This window comes from Akanthomyces muscarius, chromosome 1 (assembly GCF_028009165.1).
Source record: "Akanthomyces muscarius strain Ve6 chromosome 1, whole genome shotgun sequence".
NCBI classification, from domain to species: domain Eukaryota; kingdom Fungi; phylum Ascomycota; class Sordariomycetes; order Hypocreales; family Cordycipitaceae; genus Akanthomyces; species Akanthomyces muscarius.
In genome coordinates this window covers 2,037,528-2,062,889 of record NC_079241.1, presented here as the reverse complement: position 1 = coordinate 2,062,889, position 25,362 = coordinate 2,037,528, and the positions used below count along the sequence as shown (strand labels likewise).

Sequence of the window (25,362 nt, the reverse complement as noted above, 5' to 3'; positions counted from 1 at the left end):
ATTACATTCATAAATGTTCCAGGCCAGGACCGCAAACTATCATCTCCACCTAAGCAAAGACAAGTGGCCAATGTCAAAAAGGACCACCACACGCGCTCCCTGGCCTCACAACTGCAGGCCATCAATTAAGCAATGTAACGCACTCGTAACGCTACGCAAATAGTAACACTTATTCGAATTACACTGCATTAGCTTCATGCACAGAGTCAAGGCTGATGTAATCAACTGCATTGTCACCGTCTATAGCCCACGGCTATCCTTGTTGAAAGGATATCCACACGTGCCGGATACGCACATTGAAGTCACCATAGGCAACCATTTACTGTAAGAGTACACATTGCCATAGTTCGTCTGCGGTCCCGGTGCCTTTCACCGATCGACCTTCCACAACGTCCATGGGGCTGCGCGAAGTCCATAGGCCCAACGAGAAGCCTCTCAGCCACAACGCTCAAGACGTAGCCCCGTAGCTATAGAAATATGTCAGCAACTGGCCAATCTATATGAGAATGAGAAACAGTGACTGCTTACCATTGGAATGCTTAGTCGGCCCGGTAGGCGGTAGCGGCATCCGCATCTGAGCGACGGTAAACGGGCTCCGCCTCAGAACGTTTGTCGGCTTTGTAGGCAGTAGCAGCATCAGCATCAGAACGCTTATCGGCTTTGTACGCAGTAGCGGCATCAGCATCGGAGCGCTTATCAGCCTTATAAGCAGTGGCGGCATCAGCGTCAGAACGCTTATCGGCTTTGTACGCAGTGGCAGCGTCGGCATCAAAACGCTTGTCGGCTTTATAAGCAGTAGCGGCATCAGCATCGGAGCGCTTATCAGCCTTATAAGCAGTGGCGGTATCAGCGTCAGAACGCTTATCGGCTTTGTACGCAGTGGCAGCGTCGGCATCAGAGCGCTTGTCGGCTTTGTAGGCAGTGGCGGCATCAGCATCGCCACGAGCAATCAAAGCGACGGGAGAGGCTCCAACGACGGCGACAAAGGCCAGAATATTGACGAGGTTAGACAACTGCATATTGAATATCTGAGTTCGGCAAGTTTGGAAAGATTTGGTTGCAATTTGTGAATGTAATTTACCGCTCGGAAAGGACTGGTATGTGCTCTATGTGGACAATACGGCATTTATATAAACCGCCAATCCAGAATTCCAGCTACATTCTACCAGATTCAGTACCGATCGCCAGATTCAGTGCACAATAACATCTAGAGCTAAGTCAAACTCATGGCTGTTCGAGGTGGTATGCACATCATTACCCACCGGCCAAGGTGCGAGGGCCGTTCTTGCTGCTTCATGGAACGGGCCACCACTAGGCCAGAAATAGACTGCAAAGAAGCGCATATGCATAGTTAGACAATCAAATTAGACCACAGTCTCTCTGCATATATGTGTATTAGCACAATGTGACTTTGCATGCCGATGGCTTCAGTGCATGGCTGTGCCCACTCCATACCTCGAATTTTGCTGCTCGACCATCTCCACGCTCGTCTGCCCGGCATTCTTTGTTCAAGGCTTTGAAAGCTTGCAAAAGTGTCGGATATTACAATATTCCCTTTTCTCTTTCCACACAGTCACGTCGCACTTCTTCCTCGCGAGCTTGCTTTCATCGCTGACATCCACCGTCCACTGGCAATTCGCTCTTCAGTCTACGTGATTCCTACTAAGATGAACATGGAGAACTCAACTACAGAGTCTGAGTCTGACCCTAGATTATCTGAGGCATTCTTCTGCAGCGAGTACCGCGATGAAGAGTCGCCCAGCTGCGATGGACCTATCCCGGCGCAGCCTCCATACCGCCGCAAAACATGGGCACTAAGACACCTAGGTGCGCTCTTTATTCATACTATAATTTTTCTGATTTACACTGGTATCGGAATATTTTGCTGGAATTACTTCATATTGCATCAACACGGCTGTGAGGGTTCGGCGGTGCTTTACAGTGAGTCGACTGGCGCCCGGTCACCAAAGAATGACATCTAACTGTGACACACCTAGCCCCGATAGCGAAGCATGTCAAAGATAAGATCACGATCATTCATGACAGACCCAGTGATATTAAGGCTAGTCCTTACGTGGGTAGTACAACCCCCGAGGTTGATGCGGCTTGGTATCGACTACTACGCCGTGAGTGAATCCCTACAGCCAGCGCCCTGCCTCTCGTACTCACATTTTCTCTTATTCCCAAAAATAGACCATAATATTCGTATAACGGACGATGAACTCCATGCATTGAATTCGACTTCCATTCCTCTCAGTTCAGGAGGTGGATCCATGGGTATGATGGCAGTTTTTCACGAGCTCCATTGTCTGGTGCGCCGCCAGCATTTTGTTTTTGTAACATCTTCAGAGAACTATTAACCCATGATCTAGAAACTCGTGCGTGAGGCTGTTTTTGCCGATCACTACCACGCTGCGAAAAGTTCAGCCGAGAGGACGTCATTGGCGGGCCACACAGGTGCGTGTGCGAGAATCCGTGCCGTATGCCAGTTTTCTGACATGAGTTTGAGAACATTGCATCGACATTCTTCGATCGGCTGCAATGTGTCGCGCCGATACAGCCATTTTCACGTATCACTGGAATGACGCGACACGTCTCCCGAATCCCACATGGATGCAGATGCACCAATGCCGCGACTGGGAGTCTTTGGAAGAGTGGCTAGAGAGTCGTCGTATCGATATTTACACCCCGAATCTTTTGGTTCATCCCAAATATGGTATGTTGCATGTCTTCTACGAGCTTCGTCAGCTGATAGAGGCGATAGGCCCGGCGTACCCAGGCGGAAAGCGAATATCAGAGCCCCACGGTCCGAAGGTGTATCCGCTAGACCCGTGATTAGACGTTGTTCTGATAATGAATAAGAATCTTGTATATATTTGAGAGCAACGAAGTGGCCTTTCCTTGTTTTTCTATTTTGTAACCCTAGTACTCATCTCATGCTGTACTTGAATGTGTACTGCTCATGCCAATGTGGCCACCCGAAAACACTCCACGACAACCACCTTTATGGCAACATCATTCAAAGTCACTCATGTAAGTATTAAATTAAAGTTTAAGTGGCCTGCTTTATCAAATTGGCAAATGGAAATGGCAACACTACCGAGACGTCATGGCCACCTTGCTGCCGTCATAGACGGTTAGTCTGCCCGACAGGTACTGCAGTTTAAAAAGCAAAGAAGGTCGTTGAATGCAGAAAACTCTCAGAAGTAATTTAAATAATCACAAAAAAATTGGCTCCCTTTATTTGCTATGGCCGTGACTTTGCGCTAGATGTCCATGAGGATCAACTGCGCCGATTTTGTCTCCTTCGCCATCGGGATACGCAAGACCTGTTGTGGATATCAGTAACTAGCCTAAAGCTCAAAACTTTTCTCCTTGGGAGTGGAAATTCTTCTGCTGTACTTACCAAAAAGTGGATGTACGAGCCAACCCGGCTTCATCATGTCGACAGAGCGGGCGCGCGTCCAGTCATCCAGTACCTGCCAGTTGACACACTGGTGCATAGTGGCGTTGGCAACAGGAATCCGACTGTCATTGTGCCACTCAAATGTAATCAAACCGATGTCGCCATGGCACATGGAGGATTGGCGAAGGAAGTCGATGCAGTGTTCTGCCAGCTTGTCAATCCATTTCCCCCGTCTCGATCAATATTGGACGCATCGACTTACCATTGTGGAGTCGGTTCATTTCATGCTGCTCCTTGGTCAAGTCGCCAAAGTAATAGTCGGGATACATGTATTGATGTAGTCGTTTGAGGCAGTGCAGCTCATGGTAGACATTGAGCGTCCCAAGGTAGCCACCACCTTCAGGAACAGCGACACCAACATCTAGTCTGTCGTAGTGCGCCATAATTTCTGGCTCAATGATGATGTTTTCGTCTGTGGAATGATTAGTGTGCTGAGAAGCTCTGATTTATCGTTGCATCTAGGCTCACAGTTGAGAAGATCGTGCCAGGCTTTATCCAGCTCGGCATTGGGCTTGCCTGAATAGGAGCCTTTTTCTTGTATGCGATCCTCAAGCGAAAATTTGTGCTTCTCCCATTTGAGTGCAGAAATTGCAGGTGCTTCAGACACGTCAGCATTGCCATGTGGAGGAAAAGAATTTAACTCACAAACTGGCATTCCCTCCATTCTTGCACTTTTCGTCCTGCTATTGACTACAACAAACAAAACTGCAGCATACACAGTGAGTAGAACCATATGGCTGATGACAAGAACAGTCGTTCGCTTCCACCACGGCTCATGGTGAGCTGACAGCGGCAAGTGAGAGTATCTGTCCTTTTCAATCAGTCCTTTGCCAACATCATCACTCGCTGCGTCAAGTGAGTCGCGCGACGATGAGTTGCCGCTAGGCATGTACATGGTGGCGTATTGAACTGGCTGGTGGTCGAAAAGTCGAGAGTACCAGCCTTTGACGTTCTCTTGGAATGTAGGCATGACAAACGATGATGTTGGAAATTTGATTTGTGGTTTGATTCGGCAAAGGAGGGCGCGACCGTGTAGCAATACAACGGTCGCGGCCGAAGATCAACAGCGAATCCTTCATAAAATTGATGTCCATGGGACTCAATAAGCTGGCTTCCGTGCATTACTGGCTGCTAAGCGCTGTCAACCCCTCCAGCTATGGCCAGGTAGTTTTTGGTACAAAAGCTGTTCCTTGCGAATACAAAGCTAAGAATGCAACTATGCACAGAAGCGCCCTAAAGCTGCAGAGTATATGCACCAATGTGACACTGCAGTAGAGTGTCTGCTCCATCACAGACTAGGCTCAGAACCCGACTGCAATTACAAATAATCGGCGTGAGCAAGTTTCATATTATCCGGAAGTGAGCAGAGTAAACAGAGCCAGTCTGTACTTGGAAAATTTGAAGCGGATATTCATCAATCCACAGATCATGGTCTGGAAGCAGGTACTAGCGCCTGAGGGCGTGCAAAAGGATGCCACGAGAAACGACAAGCCCATCGGGATGCCACTTACGTAGGCACTAGCAAAGACAACGGCGTGCTGTAATAATTAAAACGAAAAACAGATTCACCACTTCTTACGGGAGTAATTGCGGACAAGGTTCCAAGGCCGCTAGGAGTTGCAGTGTTGTCTACTTTATTCGAGGACACGCCGGTAGTCGCGAAATTAGCTCTCTGGGGAGACTGCATATGAGAAACGCCCCGTCCACGCCCAGGCGTCATGAATTCCATAGCATATTCTTTTCTAGCCAGTCTAGAATTCCTACGCATTATTAGCTTTCGTATACTTCCTGAATGCTCAATTGGCAGAGTCCATTACTTACGCTGGTACAATACTTTCCGCGCCCCGTGGAAGCGAATGGCGTGGTCAGCATCCGGAAACAACATCATGTCATAATTGACTGCCCCGACGTCTACTAGTCTGTCAACCAGCATCAGGGTATTCTGAACGTGAACGTTGTCGTCGGCGGTGCCGTGCGCGAGGAGTATACGTCGCACGCCTCGAAGCGCTGTCATGTTGGCAATGACTGTTTCATCGTACCCTGGCCCATTGTGATTCGGAGTGCGCATATGCCGCTCTGTAAAGAGCGAATCTAGAAATTCGTCAGTAATTGTGAGACAGTTCCCAGCCAAGTTTTTGTTGGAGCGCTCACCATAGAGCCGCCAATCAGTCACAGGCGCGACCGCAATGCCAAGGCCAAAGGTGCGCCCGCCGTCCATGTCCAGTGTCTTAAGAGTCAGGAATCCGCCAAAGCTCCAGCCCCAGATTGCCATACGGTTTGAATCCACATAGTCCTTAGTCTTCCAATGGCGTCCGGCTGCGATCTGATCGAGTGCCTCAAAGTGACCAAGACGGCCGTGCACAACGCAGCGGGTGTCGCGGCCGTTAAATCCTGTGCCGCGCCCGTCAACAATGACAACGACATAGCCACGTGAAGCGAGTAGCGTCTCGAAGTTGACGGCAAATTGCTGCGTTACACTTTGCGACCCCGGCCCTCCATACGGGCTGAAAATAACCGGATATTTTCGCCCTGGATCAAAGTTGGGTGGGAGCAGTTCCATGATGGGCGCTAGACTGCCACTACCTAGATCCATGTAATGAAATCGGCGCTCGGGCAGCATTGATGCCGCCTCATGAACCTTGACCACGAGTGCGGTATTTAGATCCGTGTCAGCTACAATATCTGGGGCATTCTGCGTCAAAACAATGATGGATGTGCGTGGTACGCCCGGTCCCCTGTATTCTAGCACGGCATATCGGCCGCCGCTGGCAAATAACACATCGTAGTAGGCAGGCTGCGTATCGTCTGTGACCGCTATCACGGAACGGCCATCTAGACTGGCACGGTACAAATGGCGCTGATCCGGGTGCTGTGGTACCGTCGCGAGAAAATACACCCAGCCATGGTCTCCGTCCAGCATCGTGGGGGCATCGACGACTTCCCACTGGCCTGAGGTAAGAATTTTGGACGGCGTTGATGCCCGTAATGGTGTAAAGTAAGCTAGGTGATTATAGCCGTCGTGCACAACCATGTCAATGTAGCCGTCGCCGGGGATACCGCGTGCCGGATCCGCTGGGACAAAATGGAGAGCCTTGCGGATGGGTTCGACCCAGCAATCCTTCAAGTCAGACTCGGTGCGAATCAACTCGGCCTCCACAGTGGCCATTCCCGCACGCTGCAGGTCAATGAGGAAGACCATCAAAACAGAGCTCTCGCGGTCAGTTTGCTTGACGAGCAGCAGATGTTCAGTGAGCCAGACGACGCTGAAGATGATGCGCTCATCGTCTGGGAGCTGACCCGGCAAGTCAATGTTGAGAAGACGACCGCGCTCTACGTCGTAGATCTGGAGATTCACAACGGGGTTGGGAGAACCCGGTTTCGGATACCGCACCGGGCGAGTCTGAGTATATAGCCTATTTTGTTCCGCCGCCGTGTAGAGATGCATCATGTATATCTGTACCATGGACTCGTCGGTGCGCAGAAACACCAAGTGCCTGCCATCGGGGGACCACCAGAGCGCAACGTTGCTCTCGAGAGCCTCCTCTTCGTAGCCCCAGCCAGGAATGCCATTGTGCACCGAAGGGTCAGTGTCGGCAGTAACGGGCACAGTTGTTGCGTTGTACGTCCGGCGAAGGTAGATGTTGCCGTCACGAACAAAAGCCACATTTTGCCCCGTTGGGGAAAAAATGGCAAGCTGAGCTTCTTCTAGCGGATGATCGCGATCCAGGGCCTCTAGAGTGGGCGAAGTGCTGTTGAGGTCTAGCAGCCAGTAGAGAGCGCGGTAAGAACGACGCCATTCTGGGGTCTTGTTTGAGAGGATCAGCGCATGCCGTCCATCGTCACCCACCCAGATATCTTCAGGCGTCACTTCTTGGCCCTCATAGATACATGAAGACGATATAGCGCCATTCAGGCTGGATATAAAATTCTCCAACCGGAACTTTTCCAGTCCGCCGCCGCTAGTTGCCACAACGCGCTGTGCCGAGAACTCAGACTCGCCGGCGCTTGACTTGGAGTGGCCAATGAGCAGCGCCTCTTCGCCATTTCCAACCCAACGGAAAGAGCGCTTTGCGGGTTTCCAAGAGCTGTCGAGAATCTCGTCCACTGACAGTCCCTTGACCAACACGCTATTTGCAGGCTCCGCGCCATGCTGGCCCATCTCAATGCTTGGGCTGTTGTCGATGACCTGCGGCACACCGGGCCTCCGCAACAAATCGCTCAAGCCAACAATCTCATTGTGGCCACTTAAAACACCCCAGAATGCAGCAATCCAGCCACTTAGCGAAACAAGGCAAAGAGCGGTAAGCCGAAGAGGTTTGAAGAACGACGCAAGGTGCCGTTGATGCCGGTGCCAATCAATTCGCGAGTCAATCTCAAATTGTTCATCGGCATACATCTTTCAGCACCCAACAGCAGTATCGCTGAAAGTGTCTTTACTGACTATTGGCGAGCAAGTGGAAAGCAGTAGCAGTAATTGCTAAGCTCTTGAGGTCTCCTTAGATCGTCGCGCTGAGTGTCGTCGCAGAGAGCTGCACGTGCAAGAGAAAACGGAGGTAAGGCTTGCCGGTGATGCGCAACCGCCGTCCAAACTGCTATATTTCCCAGCCGTGAATAGATCACTGACTTTCGGGCGAATGTTGCAGTTTGTGGGAGCCGACGGGTAGTGTTAGCCTAGCCTGATGCGCTGAGCTGCTGTGAAGAATGTTGCATTGCATCGCATTGCGGTATATGCCGGCATAGGTTAATTACCAGGCATGCTTGTAGGAATCGAAGCTGCAGCTGCATGGTCACTACATGCAGCAGCTGCCAGCTGGCAGACCCTCAAGATGGAATATACAAGCTCAAGTAAGCGATAAAACTAGCATTGATCAAGGGCTGCTACAACTCGGGGTTAGCCTATATATTTGCCCCATCTTCGTGAGGCTTTGATATGTAGGAGCAACAGTTGAGTGGACATTATTGATTGCTGGTCCGGTTTTCTTGTCTGCACAGTCACAAAGCCTGATATTTAGCAGCCGCACCAAAGTTCTCGGCGTGGGGCATCGGGCACGATGATTATCACTCCGTTGTGGGGTGTGGCTGCCTTTGGATTAAGGAATATGTGACTGATTTATTGTGGAAACAATGTAACTTAGTTTATGGAAAAGCCTCAAACCGAACACGACTTGAAAGCCACTTTCTGCCACCCACCCAGACCACTTGCCCCAACCGTGCAAAGCCAATGCCGCCCATGTATACCTTGGTAATGACAGGGCTCTAGCGCCGCCCGTTGCGTATGGCAAAGGTCGATCATTCATCACGACGCCCCAGGGCTCTCAGGCGGGCGCCATAAACCCATAGCAGCACAGGAATTGGGAAGCCCAGGACTACCCAGATGAGGCCCAAGACCGTATTCCCCCACCCGTAGCCCAGCCTCTTATACATGGATGGCGCAAAGATAGGAAAGACAAAACCGAGAATGTTAGAGAGCATACGTGCTGCGGCGTTGGCGGAAGCAGCGTGCTTAAACTCGTCCAACATATAGGCCAGCATGCCTTGGCCAATGAGAAAGCTACCACACACAAAAATGGCCGTGCCCACGTCGACGACTATCCAGTGCATGTATTTCTCTGCTGCCCACCCATAGAGGAACATACCGAGAGGCATTATGATGACGCCGGGAATTAGAAACGGCACGCGAAATTCAGGCACAGGCTCGCCATGGCGCTTCATTCGGGCATACATCCAGTCCATCAGCGGGCCACCTGCTTGCGATGCCGTGATAGTTCCGACAGCCAGGGCTATGTAGTTGAGGCTGCTGACAGTCTCAGACTGGTTGTAGCGCTCAATCCATAGGGTGGCGTACGTGGAGAGCAGGAGACAGTAGACGGCAAAATCGAGCGCCATGATGAGGGCAATGACCTGCACGGCTGGGCGTTGGACCATGAGAGCCAGCGGCCGCAGCAGATTGGCCCCAAGCCTGCTTCGTAGATCGCGGTAGAAGTCGCCAGCATACTGCAACGTCCACTTGTCGACAGCAGTCGACTCGTCGCCAGCCCGCGCCGCCGCGTCTGCTTTCCTCGCCAGGAGCACCGGCGTGTATGTCTCCGAGACGGTGAAGAAACCCAACAGCACGACGGCCGCGTCAAATATAGAAAGGATCCAGAATAGCCATGCCCACGGCAAGTGCTGCGACGTAAGACCGCCCACAATAGGCCCCAGCGCGGGCCCCATGTACGGGAGAAACGTCGCGAGAGCAAGAGAGCGCCCGCGCTCTTCCGCGCGGAACATGTCTGCCAGGATCGGGCCCGTGAGCTAACACAAGGTCAGTAACTGTAGACGGGCTGAGAGGATCGTCAAAGCCGCTCTCTCTTACCGTGATGCCGCAGCTCGCACCAGACCCAGCCAGGAATCGGCTGACGGTCATGAGCCCAGCCGAGGGTCCAACCGGGCACAATGCGTTCCAGAAAATGTAGAATAAATTGCTGGCGATCCATATTGGCCGTCGGCCGTACATCTCAGACAGCGCGGCTATCAGAAACGGGGCAAAGGCGAGGCCAAGAATATAGATGGAAAATGTGATTTGTGTGGCAGAGTCACTCAAGTGTAGGTCGTGTCCAATTTGCGGCAGGGCAGCAGCCATCATGCTCGCCGACATGAGCGTAATGAGCTGCCCGAGAGACACGACTAGGGCAATGGAAACCTTGCGCCACGTCGACCAGTTGTAAGGGTCCTGGGGATCCTGCGCAGAGTCCCACGTAGCCTGCAAGCAAAACAGCCGTCAGTCTCGCCACATTTTCCGATGATTTCGCATTACATACGCCATGCTCTTTCAGTAGCTTGTCAAGACGTGCCTGTTCACGAACCACGTCGGGGTCGGCGGGCGCTGATGCCACTGTTTCGATGACTTTTTCTTCCGAAGACATGTCGATTGAGCAGTCAAACTGAGTTCAATCCACGTAGAAGGAGCTTGAGGTGAGTTTGCATTAAAAAAAGACGGGCGGGCGAGGGCGAGGCTTTTGCTCCGATGAAATGGTGGATACTGGCGAGACGAGCTGATTGATAACGGCTCGGGGAACCGAGAGCGGCCACATGCAGTGGAGAATGAGACGCAACGGGCGCACCAAGATAGGGCTGCCCGACGTCTAGAGTCCTGTGAACTTTTGTTCAAGCAGCCTGGGGCCCTTCTGAGATGCTCACGCCCAAGGGTGTCCCCAGCGATTCCGGCACGCAATACACACGCAGCCTTGCTCAACCAAGCACTCGTTTAACTCATGTACAGAAGGATTTCATGACTAATGACTGCTGTGCGTGTGACAGGTTATCAATCACACAGTCCGGCTATCCTGTGCCGTCATTCCTGCACTACCCCGACCGCCTTCCGCAGTCCATTGTCGTGTTGGCAGACTACAGGCGAGTCCGCAGCTCGGTGTTCTGGACCCTTGTTCCTTATCAGATCCTCCGGGTCCGACGCATGAGTTAGACGAGCTGGATGCATGGATGCCAAGTCAGACCACTCATCCATTCGGCCGCCTCCCGGCATGGGGGAGGGGCTGGAGTAGATTACGCTACCAGTGCTAAACAAGCCCTGCCAAGCCAACTAATAATAAGAAATGGGCCTCCCGCCCCCAATGCTTTGCTTTTGGCGTTTCTCTCCGGAGTAACTTTTTCAGCACCTTGTTCCCTTGGGGTGAAGGGCTGCAGCAAGCGCCCGTGATTTGGTCAATTCTGGACTCCCTCTCCGCAGCATCACCGTTATGCCGAATGAGCCGAGGGTAGCATGGGGGGAAAGAAGGCTGCTGCCCGAGAATGCTTTACCAGCTCGAGCCAGGTGTCGGGCAGCCACGCGCATGCACCGATTCCTGCCCCCAGAGGTCGAGGCTACGAGCGCGTGCCGGCCTTTACAGTTCACTTTCTGGCTGGCCATGGACTATCTTGATACCAAAAGAGGGGAGTTTCCCTGCCCAGTGACAGCTCCTACGAACTGCTCCCTCATCCTCAATAGACTCCGGCCCTCCTCGAGTCGCTTGCGTGACAAGAGCCTCGGTCGCTCTGCGCGAGTTCAAGCTAATCAGGCTACGCTGTTATCCTATCACGTCCTGTCTCTAGGCCCCGCTCACCAAGTAGCTACCCTTGCGGTCGAGCTGTGGCTGCTGACGAGACATGCAGGTCAATATGCTGCTCCTCTTTCCGGAGAAAGGGATCGGTTGTCGAGCGTTTCAGCTACTTTGCGAGTTGCGAATCACCGAACACACTCGTTGCGTCTCTGAGCGCGAGATGAGATGCAGCGGTGGCAAGTCCAGTTAGAGGTCACAAGGAAGTCTGCCGAGCCAGGACTTCCACCACCTCGCAGCTGGGCATTTGGATACAGAAGTTTCGCAAGATTAAAAGCCTTCCACTGTCCTGTATGAGATACATCAATACAGCGCTAACATAGGAATCAAGTACCGAGCCTTGTCCGCTCCATATACACCCCCCAGAAGCAGTGCCGGCGATCAGAATCGCATCCACTATCCCGTGGCGTCCCAGTCTCGAGGCTCCCTTTGTACTACAGCGGAACCTGAAGTAGATAGACAAACACACAGATAGCCAGTGACGAGTCTTCCGCCCCCGGATTGATGTTCTGCGCCACCTGCGACAGCAATGCCCAGAGTGACGGTATCTGAAGCACGTCAGCGGGCTGGGCCCCTGCTTTTCCAAATTCAGCTCGGCGGAGCTTACCTGTTCTCGCAAGCGGTCCTTGTCCTTTTCTAGACGCTGTTCCGCCCCGTCGTGCGTGAACAGTTGCTTGATCATGTTGGTGATGAAGGCTTGCGTCCGGTGGATCTGGTGCTGCTCGCCGGCGGAGATGCCACTCAGTTCCTCGACGCACACCGTCTCCAACAGGCGCATCTGCCCGTCACTATATCCCCGTGCTTCTCTGCCCATCCAGCTGCGTGAGCTCGTGTGCAGCTCCGTCAACAAGCCGCGGAGTCGACGGCTGCGCGACGTGGACTGCGCGTACCGGGGAAGCGAACCCTCTGAGAACGTTGCCGTGTAGTACGTAGCCGCCAGGTCATCGAAGCTATCAAATCCCATCTCTTCGGCCAAGATTAGAATCTTGGCGATGGACTGTTCGGCTCCGGCATTTGCGTCTCCAAGACGGTTGGCTGCAGATGTGGCTGAGACTGTCGACGCTGACGACTTGGCCGGGCTAATGAGAGGGCTGGCCACTGGTTGGCTTATCATATGCGTGCCATTGTTAGCGTCGCGGGCCAAGGTAGGGGATGGAATTGCTTCGCAAAGCTGTCCAGCTGCTGGCAATGTTCGCCGCTGGAGGAGTGTGGAGCTGCTGGTGCGCACCATTTGCCCCAACTCGGGATCCAGTCGAGGCGATGGTGTAAGAGGGTGGGGTGTCAGGCTCGCTTCCAACACGAAGTTTCCGCTTGACGTGAACGCAGCCTCGTCGTGCAAAAACTGCAGGTCCGATTGTTGCTCTTGCAACGCTAAAGTTCCTACAATTGAGTCTGCCCAGGGTGATGGAACGAGGGTATCGCCTCCACCCGTAGAAGCGACGGAAGCACCCGCTGTGCATTGCACAGTTCCGCTGAAGAGCTAGATTAGCTCGGCTGGTACAGTAAACAAGTGGACGATTTGATATGTACCCTTGTTGTGCCCAACCCAACATATCAGGGGTGGGATTGTGCAGCTGTGCCGCCTCCTTTGTTGCAGAATGTGACGACGTCGACCCTTTCTCGAGAGTACTCAGGGACTTTTGCTTTTCTGCAGCAACGTTGGACAAGTTAGCGTGGCCATTTTTCGTCTGTAAAAAGTAGGACAAACCCCTGCGACGTCTCTGAGCCAGCCGATTTCTGGTGCGTTTGGCATCGTAGCTAATTGGAATGACGGTTGGCAGCTGGTTCAAATCCTCCATTCTCTTTGTTCAAAAAAGAATGATGTGGTCTCTATAGCCGCAAAGAAAGTAGGAAAAGTAAGTCGTTGCTGAATGACAGGAAATACAGACTGCGGATGTCTCTAGGAGTCCATGGAGAATTCGTCGAGGTGTGCCAGGCTGTTGGACAGGTACGAGATAGTAGCATACATCTCATTTCTAGTTATACTTGTAGCGGCATGTACAACGCTTTTATAGTAAGCGCCGGAGTAACTTCATTTCAGCGCCCGCCAATCGTCACGCGGATTATACTTCCGTTTCAAGCTCTGCATGATTGGCTCATGAATCTCCCCCAGGGTTCTCCAGCTTCCAGGCCCAGATGCTCAACTCTCGGCATACTTCCTCCTACCAAGAGGGGTGCGCTGAATACACGCACACCATGTCAAGGGTAGTCCCATTACTCGTTTATCGTCTCATTATACTATTTGCCAAGCTAATTGCGAAATAGTCCTGTGGTGGTGTGGAGTCAACTTACATTGCATGCACCAGCAGCGCCAGCAGTCAGTTATCTGATGTACACTAAGTCCATCTGCAGCCTTGTTCGTGACGCAGGCCAAAGTACCGTGCGTTTGGGACACCAGCGGAGAGCAAACATGTGGTAGCACGCAGTATAGAACCGACCGATGCCGCAAGTCCAGGATGGGACGCGTCTTTGTAGAGCACACAAGATTCCCAGCGACGTTGCTCCTTTTATCGCCAGGAGCAATGTCTGCAGAAATCGAGACCATATCTGATACTGTCTCGGAGGCGGCTCTCATCCCAAAAGACGCAGTCGGGGAGGGTAGTATGCCTTTGATCTTCGTCAACTCCCGTATGCCAGCTAGTCGATGCTCTAGGGCGTGGTTTGAGGTCCAAACTTGGTTTACGAAAAAGGAGTGCCGACATGGCCGTGCGGCAAATGACGGCCAAACAGCAACAGCTCGTTTCTCGTTGTCAGGCAAGCTGGGAAGTTCAATTTAGTAAGTCGCGTGCGTTGGTGTTCTCGACGTTCACGGCTGACTGGCTTCAGCGGCGCTATCTCTCTCTAGATGAATTCTACATCATTCTTCATTGTCTGCGCAAGGGCAACGTAATTTGTCAATAAAGAGAAAAATCGAACCACGACTTCGTCCGTGGGAGCGCGGCCCAGCAAAGACTGTCCAAGGCGGCCGTACGCCGCGAAACAGCATACACGTTCGTTGCCAGACACTGCAAGCAGTCTCAATGGTACGCAAAAGGCGCACACGCGAGAAGAACAGCATTGGAAAGCTATCGCAGCGAGTACGTAGCCTGTTTCTTTAATGCAAAGACTCAGGAATCCTGCACGGCGTCAATTTCTAGCAGAATGGCCTCCTTGACATTAGGCTCTGCCCAGGAGGCGTCCACGCCGTTCTTGACCAGCTTGACCATGTCCCGATCCGTGAAGCCGCACATGCGCTGCGTCAGAAGCAAGTTGTGCGTGACCCAGCTCTGGTCCGTATAAGCTGGACTGTCGCTCGCTATTGATACACGAATGCCGGCGTCGACGAGCACCCGGATGCGTTCGGCAATACTGTCGTACGTCTCGCGGCGTAGGTACGCCCACGGACAAATCGTCATCGACATGTCCCGCTGCGCCACCAGCGCCGTCAAATCGGTCTTGTCCGCCACATTCAATCCGTGGTCCATGCGATCGAGGCCGCAGCCGCCAGCCAGCGTCGAGGCCACCTGCCGAATATGCGTGTGCGTATCCTTGACACCGACGTCGCAGTGGGCGGTGAGTTTGAAGCCATCCCTGCGCGCGAGTGCAAAGACCTCTTCGAAGAGACACGGCGGACGGTCGCGCTCGTTAGAGTCCAGACCAATGCCGACAATCATGTCCCTGTATTCCAGGGCGGCCTTGTAGTGCTTTATGGCGTCTTCTGGAGGCTGATCTCGGAGGAAGCACATTATCCACCTGGATTGGATCTAGCCAGGCAGGCGGTTTCCATGAGTAATGGCAAACTTAAGTGCCTTCGTAGCAGGGCCTTTTATCTTACATTGAGTTCTGACGCTGCAGTGCGTTGGGCATCTCGAAAGCCCCCCATCATATCCTCCCAGGTCACCCCTCGGCTCGTGTGGCCCTGAGGGTCAAAGAACGGCTCACAGTAGCGCACATTCATGGCCGCGGCCCGGCGGAACCAGTCCATGGCAAGATCGTAAAAGTCCTGGCGCGTTGTGAGAAACTCGAAGCCGCTGTAGTAGGCCTGGAAAAAGGTGACGAGGTGCTCTGACGGCAGCCCCGCACAGAGCTGCGCGCTGGAAATGATATTGTCATAGGCTGTCCGCAAATCCTGAAGCGTATCGATCTTGATATCGTCGTGTCCGAACCGCGCCTTGACGCCACGTCTCTGAGCGAGCCGCCACCTCAGTTCGGGCGTCAGGGTGCCTTCTATATGAACGTGCAGCTCGACCTTGGGAATTTTATGCATGAGGGCGCTCTGATTTGCCCCCAGCTCGTCGCGCAGGGCCAGACGGGCCGCCTGCGTGAGCTGTCCAGGGAGAATGCTCATTGTTGCTCTGAAATGGTGCGGTAAGGCGGTGACGATGCCGAGTTTGCGCTGAATTAGTGTTGCATGGTGATTCGTTGGGGACGTTGGGGGCGTCCAAAATCTGGCGTGCGCTGCCAAGCTGCCAATTGACTTTGGTGCCCCGCCCTTCAGCAATAAGCACGACTCCCACGCGCTTCCATAACAAAATGCCAAAGACCACAGCGCATCAAATAGAAACGAGCTGGTAAGAAGATGTCCCATACAATTCGATATGACGATTTTATGTAGCACTGCTATGGGAGATATCCAGCTGACCAGCTTGGCACAAATCATATTGAGGGGCGATATAACATCATGGAGGGGGGTATAAAACACCTACCCTAAACCGTTTCCACCGGTTGGCGAGGCACGTACGTCTTGATAGTCGAAAACTTGAAACAGTGACTACGGAAAAATTTGGGGCTGGGATCCAAGAATCTATTTCTCTTGATCGTAATCGCCGCCACAATATGTGTTTTTGAGTCGAGGTTCGGAATTGTTTGAGCATGATTGCGCCGGTTGTGCTGACACAAATACGTACGCATGCACCGATCTGAACAAATGGCGCAGGCTACTTTTGAACTAGCTAGTCGGACTGGCATTACCAATAAATTGCAAGCAAATCGATGGTACAACAGGGTCGCATCTGACTTTAAGGCAGAGGTAGGTATTCACCAGCGTGGTGACAGTGCATGCCAAAAGCGACCCTGCCAATGCATCCACAGGTAGTCGCAGCCACTAATATTGTGATTATTAGCGGCATTGTCAGCCGGCCGAGCCCCTAAAACATCTGGGGGCTAGCGGCCAGCCGAAGATTCCGGGGAACTTTTCTGCCAGTCAAGGCAGCTGGGACGAACGAGGCTGGCGAGAGCTCAGCTTACCTGTCTGTACCTCATGCCACCTTTTCTCCATCCTGGTTCCCCTCGACATCAACATCAACCCCTCCATTGTCGCCATCGGCTGGCTGCATCGCACGCACCTATTCCTTTTCCCCCAGCGCTGCAGCAGATATAAACCACCGACAATGGCGCGGACGCAGCGTCTCTGGCGGGCCGTCCTCGCCCTGGCCGCGCTTGTTTCATCTGTCGCCGCAGGCCCCCACGGCGGCGAGGAACATGATGACGACGACGACGACACCGCCGTCCCCGCCATCGCCCAGTTCTGCGTCGACGGCTGGGACGCCCACGGGCCTCGCTTCTGCATGGCCTCCAACATGTACCACAACCACTCGACGTCGGCGCACGACATGCTCGTCACCGTCGAGGTGAGCCGCCCTGCCAACGACACCCTCGCCAGCACCGGCTGGCTCGGCATTGGCTCCGGCGCCGTCATGTCCGGGTCGCTCATGTTCCTCATCTACGGCGATCCCGTCGCCAAGCAGGGCCCCTTTGTGAGCGCCCGCGGCGTCGAGGTCGGCAGCGGCCACACGCAGCCCGACGTGCTGTCCCAGGACGACGCCAGCCAGAACCACGGCGTCCTGGTGCGGCAGCTCGGCGCCGGCGAGTGGAAGACGGCCGACGACGGATCGCATGTCGGCGTCGTGAGGTTCGCGTGCTATGGATGCACAAAATGGCACGGCCACGCCGTCGACCCCGAGGCCACGTCGCAGCCGCTGATCTGGGGCTTCAACGAGGACGAGGACATGGCGCCCTACGCCTGGGACCAGCCCCTGCGCAAGCACGTCGGCGTCAACGGCTGGGGCAACTTCTACGCCAACCTGCACGCCGCCTCGACGCACCACGCCACCGGCCCGCCCGACGTCTTCCGCGGCCAGGACCGCATCAACGCCGCGGCCTCGCACATTCTCGTCAAGCAGCCCTCCTTCTTCCAGCGGCTCCGCGCGCGCCCCTCTGCCTACGTCCACGGCTTCGTCATGCTCGTCGCCTTCCTCCTCCTCTTCCCGCTCGGCGTCGTCGGCATCCGCTCCGGCCTCGACAAGGCCTTCAAGTACCACTGGACGATCCAGGCCGGCGCCATGGCCTTCGCGGCCGTCGGCGCCGCGCTCGGCGTCTACATGAGCCGCGGCAACCTCTTTGGCTCCGCGCACCAAAAGATTGGCCTCGCCGTCTTCGCGCTGCTCTTTGCGCAGGCGGCGTCGGGCTGGTGGCACCACGTCCGCTTCGTCCAGATCCGCCGCCGCACGTGGGTCTCGTACGGCCACATGGCGCTCGGCTGGGCCATTCTGCTCGGCGGCTGGGCGAATGCCGTCACCGGCTCCATGTTGTTTGGCGTGGGCCGGCTCGGGCTGTTTGTGCTGGTGGCGCTGGTTGCGACGGAGCTCATGGCGCTGGGGACCGTCGTGTACATTGCCAAGCGCAAGCGCCAGCAGGACCAGGCGAAAGCCAAGGCACAGGCGACGGACTGGCGTGACGAGGACAATGAAGAGTACTTTGCGCTCGATGAGGTGGACAGTGAGGACGAGGACGAGGATGCGTCGGGTAGAAAGTCGGACGAAAAGCTACGACCGGCCAAGTACCACAAATGAGCGTCGTAGATTGACGAACAAATAATAAAATTGCATATTACTACAGTTCCATGGGTACTGCCATGCTAAAATGAAGAGAATGTGCTGAACATAGGAGCGGCAATGGAAACACGGAGTCGTGAGCATCCCCGGATTTTCTCTGGCCACCGCAACTCGCAACCACCACAAAGGCCATGGCACACTTTGCTCGCGCTGCCACCTTTACCCATGCAGCCTATTGGAACGAGCTTTTGCGGCCGTGAATAACGCTCGGGACTCTCTTCTAGTTCTCCGCAAGCTTTGCTCGGCACCGATCGGCGGTGTGCACCGAGATAGCCGTCCAAAGCTACCCATGTCCGTTCTCAGACCGACATCGATGTCTCAGTTGATACCGCAACGGCATAGATGTTGACAATTGGGCCATGATAAGGTAGCGACGCGGAACCATGCATTGCACTTTGAAATTTTTTCTTTGTTTAAAATCAAGGGCAGCTAGCCAACTCGTCACGATCTTTGACCATGCTGGAGTTTCTATACTCCATAAGCATCTCCTTCTACCTCCTCGGCCACTACGCCGACTGGCGCGACAGCATCCTGACCCTCGCGCACGATGCCTGGTCGCTGTGGCTGTGGCTCTCCGCCCGCGGGCAGATGGGCACATCACCCGCCACGACGAAGAAACGAACCCTCCTCGTGGACTGCAATTCGACGACGCTGTGGATGCCGCCAGGACCATCCGAGATGAAGCAGCGCACCAAAGTACTCTTCGCGCTGGGGCCGATTGCGGCGCATCCATATCGGACCTACCAGGGCACTCAAATTCGCAACAACTTGCGGGACATGGCCGCCATGCTCCCTCTGTCACCAGAGATGTTCCTATCTGCGCATCTCAATACACCGTTCTGCTTTGCTCGCATCGTCAGAGACTTTGTTGCGCTGAAGTGCAGCGAGCACAGCAGTAGCAGCGACAAGCGCGGCGGCGGCCATCGCTTCTTCGTCTTCCACCCGGATACCTCATGGATGGGCGCCTTTCAGCGCCTCCACGAGGTGGAAGGCCCCCTGCCGCTCGAATTCGCCGGCGTGGCGCACAACCTCTTTATCCTCGCGCGCTGGATGCTGTGCGAGCGCGTCACCCTGGTCCAAGCTCTGGGGGATGCCGCCGGGAGAAGTGTTCGCTTCCACGTGCTCGTCCCGAGCGCCGAGCCCTTGGTGATTCCGCAGCCGTTTTGCTTCGTCGACGCCCTGGCGCCGCTGACGATCGAGGGAGGGGCCTGTCAGTAGGGGCCAGCCACTGGTATGGTTAAGAACAACGACGGCGGCGGCTCTGCGCGACGTCGGCGCCATCCTGCCGCCGTGTCCGGACCTGGCCGAGGAAAAGGCCCTTACGGCCGTGTGCATGCTCTGGATTGCGGCGTCGCCACTACTCTTGGCCATGTGTAGACTGCTATGCTTCATGGACCTGCCGTTCTACGGGGCGCTGGCGCTGTCACTGCTGTTTCATGGCTTCGCGCTAAATGCGACGCTCTGGCTCAAGAGGCGGGTGAGCGAGTACTATATGCAAGAGGACGCCCCCATCATGCTTGGTTAGGGCTCGGTGGCACGGAAGTTGTTGTCGCCCTGTGCAAGATGTGTGAGTAGCAGTAGCTACAGTGAGCAGCTTGGTACAAATGTTGATTGCTATATACATCCACGCTAAGGCGGTATTTGTTTTCTTTCGTCCTCTGCCAGCATCGTACTGGTTAATGACGTATCTGCTGTAGTTGCTGTAGTCGGCTTCTCCGACGCCGGCCCGGCATCGCCGCCCGCTTGCGTTCTTTCTGTCGACGGCCGCGGCCCAACCTCTGACAGCTCCGTCGCGTCAGTCGCGCCGTTTTCGGCCGCTGCCACTGCAGCAATTTCTTTTTGTCTCTTCCTCCACCTGACTGCAAATAAGATGCCAATAGATATCAGCAAGAACCCGGTCGTGCAGAGGGCGAGTACTAATCGTCCAGGATGTGAAGCCAGCTTTCGGTTGATGTGCTCCATCGACCACGGATAACAGTCTGATTTGACAATGACAAACACGCCCAAGCCCATGTATAAAAAGGGAATGATTTTTTCCGCGTATTTTTGCGCAACCATCAGAATGTGCCTCTGCTTCATGGTCAGCCAGGCGGCCGCGCACCATACACCAACGCCGATATAAAACACGACGACGTAGACTGCGATCTCGGCGCCTCGCGTTTGCGAAAAGAGCGGGATGTAGGTGCCAATATTGTCGCCTCCGTTGATGAGCGTAATCGTGGCGACTTTGATAATGACTTTGATACGCGTCGCGTGTGTCATTTGGAAGTGCTCCCCATCTTGTCCTTCTTCATCATCATCGTCGTCGTCGCCGCGGGACAGGAGCAGGTCAAACAGGGCCCAGAAGCCGAGCAGCATGGGCAGGAACCCCAAGAATCCAATCGGCTCGGAGGGCAGGGCGAGCGAGATGCCGAAGCCAATCATGCTGATGACGGTGATGGCGGTGAAGCCGACGTACTGTCCGATGACGATGTTGAGCGGCGACATGCGCTTGTTGGTGGCCGACTCGGCGAAGAAGGTGACGAGGACAAAGATGTCGTCAATGTTGGTGGCGGCAAAGGCGCCGCACGCCGTGCCGATGGCCTCGCCGAGATGCATGGCCAAGCGGGGGAGAGGACACGGGCGCGCGCGCACACGACGGGGAAGGGAGACGAGAAAGTGGTTGAAGATAGAGTCCAAGTCGGACGTGAGCCCCAGGGGCTGATTATTTAGGAACCTGGTCGGAACCTGGCGCAGTGGCTTAGACCTTGTTTAGTGGCTCAGCGAAAGCCGCTAACTAACGGGCCAAGACAATGTTTGTTTTGTTGCGTCCGCGCGTGGTCGCAAAACAAGGCCAAAAACTGCAGTAAAGAGGGGGGACGTTTTGAAAACATACTGGATATGCAGATTGAAGCCTGATTCTTCAAGAAATTGCATGTTCAAGTGAGTGCAGCAGGTATCATGGCGTGCTCTGTCCAGGTCACGCAGGCCGCTAGCCGATGACCTTGGACCGCGCGCTAAAAGACTTGTTCAACACTGGCTGCGCCGCAATGCATTGCACGTCGCCGCAGCACTCAGCACAACAGTTACAATTATTCCAACTGAATGAGCTGGCTCGTGGTTCTGTGGCAGATTCTCTTCACAGGTGACATCGCCGTATTTGAGCACCCATGGACATGTGTTGATTTACGTTTTAAACATCTCTTAATGGGCGACCGCAAGCTAGCCTGCTGACCCGCCGATTGGTTAGCCTGTCACTAACGTTAGGCCGAGACTGATTTGGAAAGTTGGCCGAGATGCGGCAAGCGTTCCGACGGAGCGGGCCGAAGTCAAAGATGGGCTTATTCGAGCCGTTAAGCGGTTTCAGCGCCATACTGAATTACCTCATCCACGAACAATCTAGCATCGCATTGACTCAGTTCATCACGTATCCCAACGATTTTGTAAGTCTATCCGTCTAACAGTTAATTATTGCAGCCTCGAAAATTCCACACATGCCGCAACTCAGACGTCGTCTGGATGCACAAAGAAAGCAACGCCAATAATGGTGTATCTAAAGATTTGTTAGTGTTGGATCACGGAGTCGCTACTCAAAAACTTCATCACTCACGTGGCAACCAGCAGCATTCCTTCAAAATAATTCGTCTTTCCTCCACGAACCAAGCAACTGACCACCAACGTCGACATGGTCAGGACAATCGTCTCAAACGTGTCGAATTGCAGCGACATGTCTCGGCCAATGATCCAGCCGACAATGACCAGGAACGGCGTAACAAAGAGCGAAATTTGGAGCGTAGCGCCGACAATGACGGAAATGGCCAAGTTGATGCGGCCAGTTTGCGACCATTGCACAGTTCCCACAAAACAACCCGCATTGCCCACGATTGGGACAATGATGAGACCGATGAAGCTACGGCTGATTCCCAGGGCCTCGACAACGCCATCAATGCTGTCGACAAGGGCGTCGGAGCTCGCGGCGATGCCGAGAGTAGCAAGAATAAGCACCGCACAGCTGGAGAGTGCGTGCAGCTTCTTTCCTTCGTCGCTCTCTTCTTCGGCGAAAAGGTCCGCGTGCGTGACTGATTGGAAGTACACGTATAGGATGTAGAAGACGAGAAGGATGACGGATGTGCTGCGTGAGAGGGTCAAGATGTAGTCGCCATTGCTGCCACTAGCATTCTCGGCGAGAAGGTCGCCAGCGCGAAGTGCAGAGGGAAGAATGAGAGACGTGCATGAAATAACCATGAGCGATGTGAGGATGCCAGCCACGTCGACGTTGATATATACTGTCTGCTTGTCCTGGCCGGCAAGGTAAAATGCCGAGCCTAGAATCTAGACGGAATTAGCATTTAGGACGCAAACCGACCGTGTGACATACCAGCAAAATCGATGATAGAATACTTCCTATCATACTGGACTGCACAATGCCGATTTCTCCCTCCTTCAGAGCACTGATGCCGACCTAGGATCTCATGGTTAGCGATGACGTATTCAGTCTGCCGCAGCGGTGTAACCACCTACAATCATTTCGACTGCGTTGCCGAAAGTGGCATTGATCAATCCTCCCGCGACAGACCCAACAATGGCAGCGAGCTGCTCTGTGGAAAAGGTGAGGATAGAAGCCAGGGGCAGCATGGCGAGGAAATTCAGCACGAAGATGGCCCATCCGGGGAACCCCCACTCGGCGCCATAGAGACCGAGCGGCAAACAGATGAGCAAAACATTCGTTATGCTGCACTGCAGAGTGGCCTTGGTGGCATAGACCAGCTCATCTTTGACGGCGGCGATTGCGCTCTTTGGCCTGTTGTGGCTCGTGTCTGCGAGTAGCGGCGTGGTGTCGGCGACGTCGTGCGAGTTCCGATGATGGGAATCCATGGTCGGTCGGGCTGGCCAGCGCAATGCTCATCAGCCGACACTAGGCAGGGTCGAAAATCGTCCGACTTGGCGATGGAGGATTGCCAATGCCAAGGGGTGAAATAGCATCAGACGCCAATAACGAGATCCGGAAACAACAATTGAGATGGGCTGTGGGATGGAAACTGCGCGTCCATGCAACCGAACAAGGCGCAGCAAAAGGCGTCCCTGACTAAGAAAAGCTGACGGCGAGCGCTCGTCCCCGTTTTCCAAACCCCACAGCGTATGGCAATCGCTGTTTCGCTACCCGCCGCCGCCTCGCACGGCCAAGCAGGGGATGTACGTCGCAGCTTTCTAGCAACAAAGTTTCGCGGACCTTTCATCTTGTGCCAAGCATTGAGCGGGCTTTCGAACATCACAGTCGGCTAGAAAAGCCCACCCTCCTTCGCGTCATGGCTTCTACAAACGCCGCCTTTCGCCAGCGTCACTCCCAAGCCGCCATGTCCACGTCCTCTACAGCGTCGTCCTCGTCCACGTCGCACCGTTCGCCCTCTGCCGACGCAACAGCGCCAGAGCCTCTGCTGTCCGCGGATGCCCCTGATGCGCGACGCGACAGTGGGCTGACAACGACCCCCGGGCTTCGTCGCACAGACACGTTCGGGCAGCTGGCCGCCATCCTCAGCGACGACTACATTGGCGAGAGCAAGCCGCTGCTGCTCGCCGTCCCCGCGGCCATTGCGCTGTCGCTGGTGCCGCGCATGCCCGCGGCGCTCGTCTTTGTCCTCAACGGCGCGGCGCTGGTGCCCCTGGCGGCGCTCAACATTCTCACCGTCCTGACCATGACGAAAAATGCGCGGGTCTGGGGCGGGCTCTTCCGTGCCGTCGGAGGAAACTCTACAGAGTTCATTGTGAGTGAAAAAATTTATGGCTAGTCTTTACTGGTCACATTGCTCCAGCTCTTTCGCTAACAACACTCTACGGTGACAGATTAGCGCGGTGGCGTTGGTCTATGGCGAGAGCGCCCTAGTCCAGCAAACGATGATTGGCATCATATTAAATTATGCGCTTCTTGTAAGTAACGCTGATTTCCTAAAAATTACAATCACGCATTGCTCACCACTGTATATCTAGGTCCTTGGTGGCAGCTTCCTCCGCGCCAGTTACGGCAAAAAAGACGCCTCCTTTAGCAAGTCGAGAACCAGCATCATGTCTTCCCTAGTCATGGTAACATCCTTCTGCCTCGTCATTCCCACCGTCATGTCCCTCACCACCGGCGTTGAAGGAATCGACTCCCCCGAGGCCATCGACCGCGGCATTCTCAACCTTTCCCACATGACGGCCACGGCGCTCGTCCTCCTCTTCTTCACCTACCTGTCGTTTCGCTTCGTCACCCACGGCCAGTTCTTCCCCGCGAACCCGGGCGCCGTCCAGTTCAACCCCGACAGCCGCACCAACACGCGTCTCGACTCCAAGCAGCACCAGACCGCCGCTGGACTTCCCACCCTAGGCGTCAGCCTGCTCGGCAGCCTTTCCTGCACCGTCGCCTGTGCCATGTTTCTGCTGCGCAGCATGAACGGAGCGGCAAGGAGCCTGCACATTACCAAGACCTTCATCGCGTTTGTTGTCTTGCCGCTCATTGTCAGCTCTGCCAAGTCTGTCAGCATAATTCGTCATGCCCGACCCGAGGAGACTGGTGGCACGCAGATGAGCCGCCTCGACTTTGCCATCCGTTCCGTCATGACCAACGTGCTTGATACGCTGCTCTTCAACATTCCACTGCTGGTATTCCTTGGTTGGGCGCTCAACCAGCCGATGGTGCTTGTATTTGGACTATTTGACGCGGTTGTCTTTGTTCTTTCCGTCACCATCATGACATTTCTTGTCCGCTACGGCAAGACTACGTATTTCGAAAGTTGCATGCTCATGGGAACGTATGTATTCTGTTTCTACAGTAAATTGCGTCAGATGCCTCTAACTATATGCTTTTAGATACCTCTCCATGGCCATTGTCTTTTTCGTCCGACCCGATTATGCCCACGGTGCTCGCCCGCCGCATGATTTCATCCCTGACAGCCCACCCCAGGCGAGCATTCTGTAG

At 54.4% G+C, this 25,362-nt stretch overlaps 12 protein-coding genes across 12 annotated transcripts; 4 read left to right on the top strand and 8 right to left on the bottom strand.

Annotated features, from left to right (window-relative positions):
• Positions 1 to 435: 435 nt before the first annotated feature.
• LMH87_005652 (uncharacterized protein) lies at positions 436 to 1,019 on the bottom strand (the record flags this gene model as incomplete). Its single annotated transcript, XM_056203407.1, has 3 exons — positions 436 to 467; positions 529 to 650; positions 751 to 1,019. The coding sequence occupies 3 exons, from the start codon at positions 1,017 to 1,019 to the stop codon at positions 436 to 438; spliced, it is 423 nt and encodes a 140-aa protein (XP_056058870.1).
• Positions 1,020 to 1,667: 648 nt separating this feature from the next.
• On the top strand, positions 1,668 to 2,835 carry LMH87_005651 (uncharacterized protein; the record flags this gene model as incomplete). The annotated part of the gene is made up of 6 exons (XM_056203406.1): positions 1,668 to 1,941; positions 1,998 to 2,126; positions 2,194 to 2,312; positions 2,373 to 2,457; positions 2,510 to 2,716; positions 2,765 to 2,835. The coding sequence occupies 6 exons, from the start codon at positions 1,668 to 1,670 to the stop codon at positions 2,833 to 2,835; spliced, it is 885 nt and encodes a 294-aa protein (XP_056058869.1).
• A 405-nt stretch (positions 2,836 to 3,240) lies between these two features.
• Positions 3,241 to 4,436, bottom strand: LMH87_005650 (uncharacterized protein; the record flags this gene model as incomplete). Its single annotated transcript, XM_056203405.1, has 5 exons — positions 3,241 to 3,329; positions 3,407 to 3,610; positions 3,669 to 3,878; positions 3,935 to 4,063; positions 4,112 to 4,436. The coding sequence occupies 5 exons, from the start codon at positions 4,434 to 4,436 to the stop codon at positions 3,241 to 3,243; spliced, it is 957 nt and encodes a 318-aa protein (XP_056058868.1).
• A 746-nt stretch (positions 4,437 to 5,182) lies between these two features.
• LMH87_005649 (uncharacterized protein) lies at positions 5,183 to 7,625 on the bottom strand (the record flags this gene model as incomplete). Its single annotated transcript, XM_056203404.1, has 3 exons — positions 5,183 to 5,226; positions 5,288 to 5,557; positions 5,618 to 7,625. 3 exons carry the CDS (start codon positions 7,623 to 7,625, stop codon positions 5,183 to 5,185), a joined length of 2,322 nt encoding a protein of 773 aa, XP_056058867.1.
• Positions 7,626 to 8,755: 1,130 nt separating this feature from the next.
• LMH87_005648 (uncharacterized protein) lies at positions 8,756 to 10,371 on the bottom strand (the record flags this gene model as incomplete). Its single annotated transcript, XM_056203403.1, has 3 exons — positions 8,756 to 9,760; positions 9,822 to 10,208; positions 10,267 to 10,371. The coding sequence occupies 3 exons, from the start codon at positions 10,369 to 10,371 to the stop codon at positions 8,756 to 8,758; spliced, it is 1,497 nt and encodes a 498-aa protein (XP_056058866.1).
• Positions 10,372 to 11,993: 1,622 nt separating this feature from the next.
• LMH87_005647 (uncharacterized protein) lies at positions 11,994 to 13,358 on the bottom strand (the record flags this gene model as incomplete). Its single annotated transcript, XM_056203402.1, has 4 exons — positions 11,994 to 12,107; positions 12,167 to 13,031; positions 13,090 to 13,207; positions 13,268 to 13,358. The coding sequence occupies 4 exons, from the start codon at positions 13,356 to 13,358 to the stop codon at positions 11,994 to 11,996; spliced, it is 1,188 nt and encodes a 395-aa protein (XP_056058865.1).
• Positions 13,359 to 14,666: 1,308 nt separating this feature from the next.
• LMH87_005646 (uncharacterized protein) lies at positions 14,667 to 16,198 on the bottom strand (the record flags this gene model as incomplete). Its single annotated transcript, XM_056203401.1, has 3 exons — positions 14,667 to 15,302; positions 15,374 to 15,865; positions 16,181 to 16,198. The coding sequence occupies 3 exons, from the start codon at positions 16,196 to 16,198 to the stop codon at positions 14,667 to 14,669; spliced, it is 1,146 nt and encodes a 381-aa protein (XP_056058864.1).
• Positions 16,199 to 16,928: 730 nt separating this feature from the next.
• On the top strand, positions 16,929 to 18,389 carry LMH87_005645 (uncharacterized protein; the record flags this gene model as incomplete). Its single annotated transcript, XM_056203400.1, has 1 exon — positions 16,929 to 18,389. The coding sequence occupies one exon, from the start codon at positions 16,929 to 16,931 to the stop codon at positions 18,387 to 18,389; it is 1,461 nt and encodes a 486-aa protein (XP_056058863.1).
• Positions 18,390 to 18,887: 498 nt separating this feature from the next.
• On the top strand, positions 18,888 to 19,649 carry LMH87_005644 (uncharacterized protein; the record flags this gene model as incomplete). Its single annotated transcript, XM_056203399.1, has 1 exon — positions 18,888 to 19,649. The coding sequence occupies one exon, from the start codon at positions 18,888 to 18,890 to the stop codon at positions 19,647 to 19,649; it is 762 nt and encodes a 253-aa protein (XP_056058862.1).
• Positions 19,650 to 20,060: 411 nt separating this feature from the next.
• On the bottom strand, positions 20,061 to 21,029 carry LMH87_005643 (uncharacterized protein; the record flags this gene model as incomplete). Its single annotated transcript, XM_056203398.1, has 1 exon — positions 20,061 to 21,029. One exon carries the CDS (start codon positions 21,027 to 21,029, stop codon positions 20,061 to 20,063), a length of 969 nt encoding a protein of 322 aa, XP_056058861.1.
• Positions 21,030 to 21,914: 885 nt separating this feature from the next.
• Positions 21,915 to 23,285, bottom strand: LMH87_005642 (uncharacterized protein; the record flags this gene model as incomplete). The annotated part of the gene is made up of 4 exons (XM_056203396.1): positions 21,915 to 21,963; positions 22,021 to 22,742; positions 22,789 to 22,872; positions 22,932 to 23,285. 4 exons carry the CDS (start codon positions 23,283 to 23,285, stop codon positions 21,915 to 21,917), a joined length of 1,209 nt encoding a protein of 402 aa, XP_056058860.1.
• A 431-nt stretch (positions 23,286 to 23,716) lies between these two features.
• On the top strand, positions 23,717 to 25,362 carry LMH87_005641 (uncharacterized protein; the record flags this gene model as incomplete). The annotated part of the gene is made up of 4 exons (XM_056203395.1): positions 23,717 to 24,172; positions 24,252 to 24,335; positions 24,396 to 25,195; positions 25,254 to 25,362. The coding sequence occupies 4 exons, from the start codon at positions 23,717 to 23,719 to the stop codon at positions 25,360 to 25,362; spliced, it is 1,449 nt and encodes a 482-aa protein (XP_056058859.1).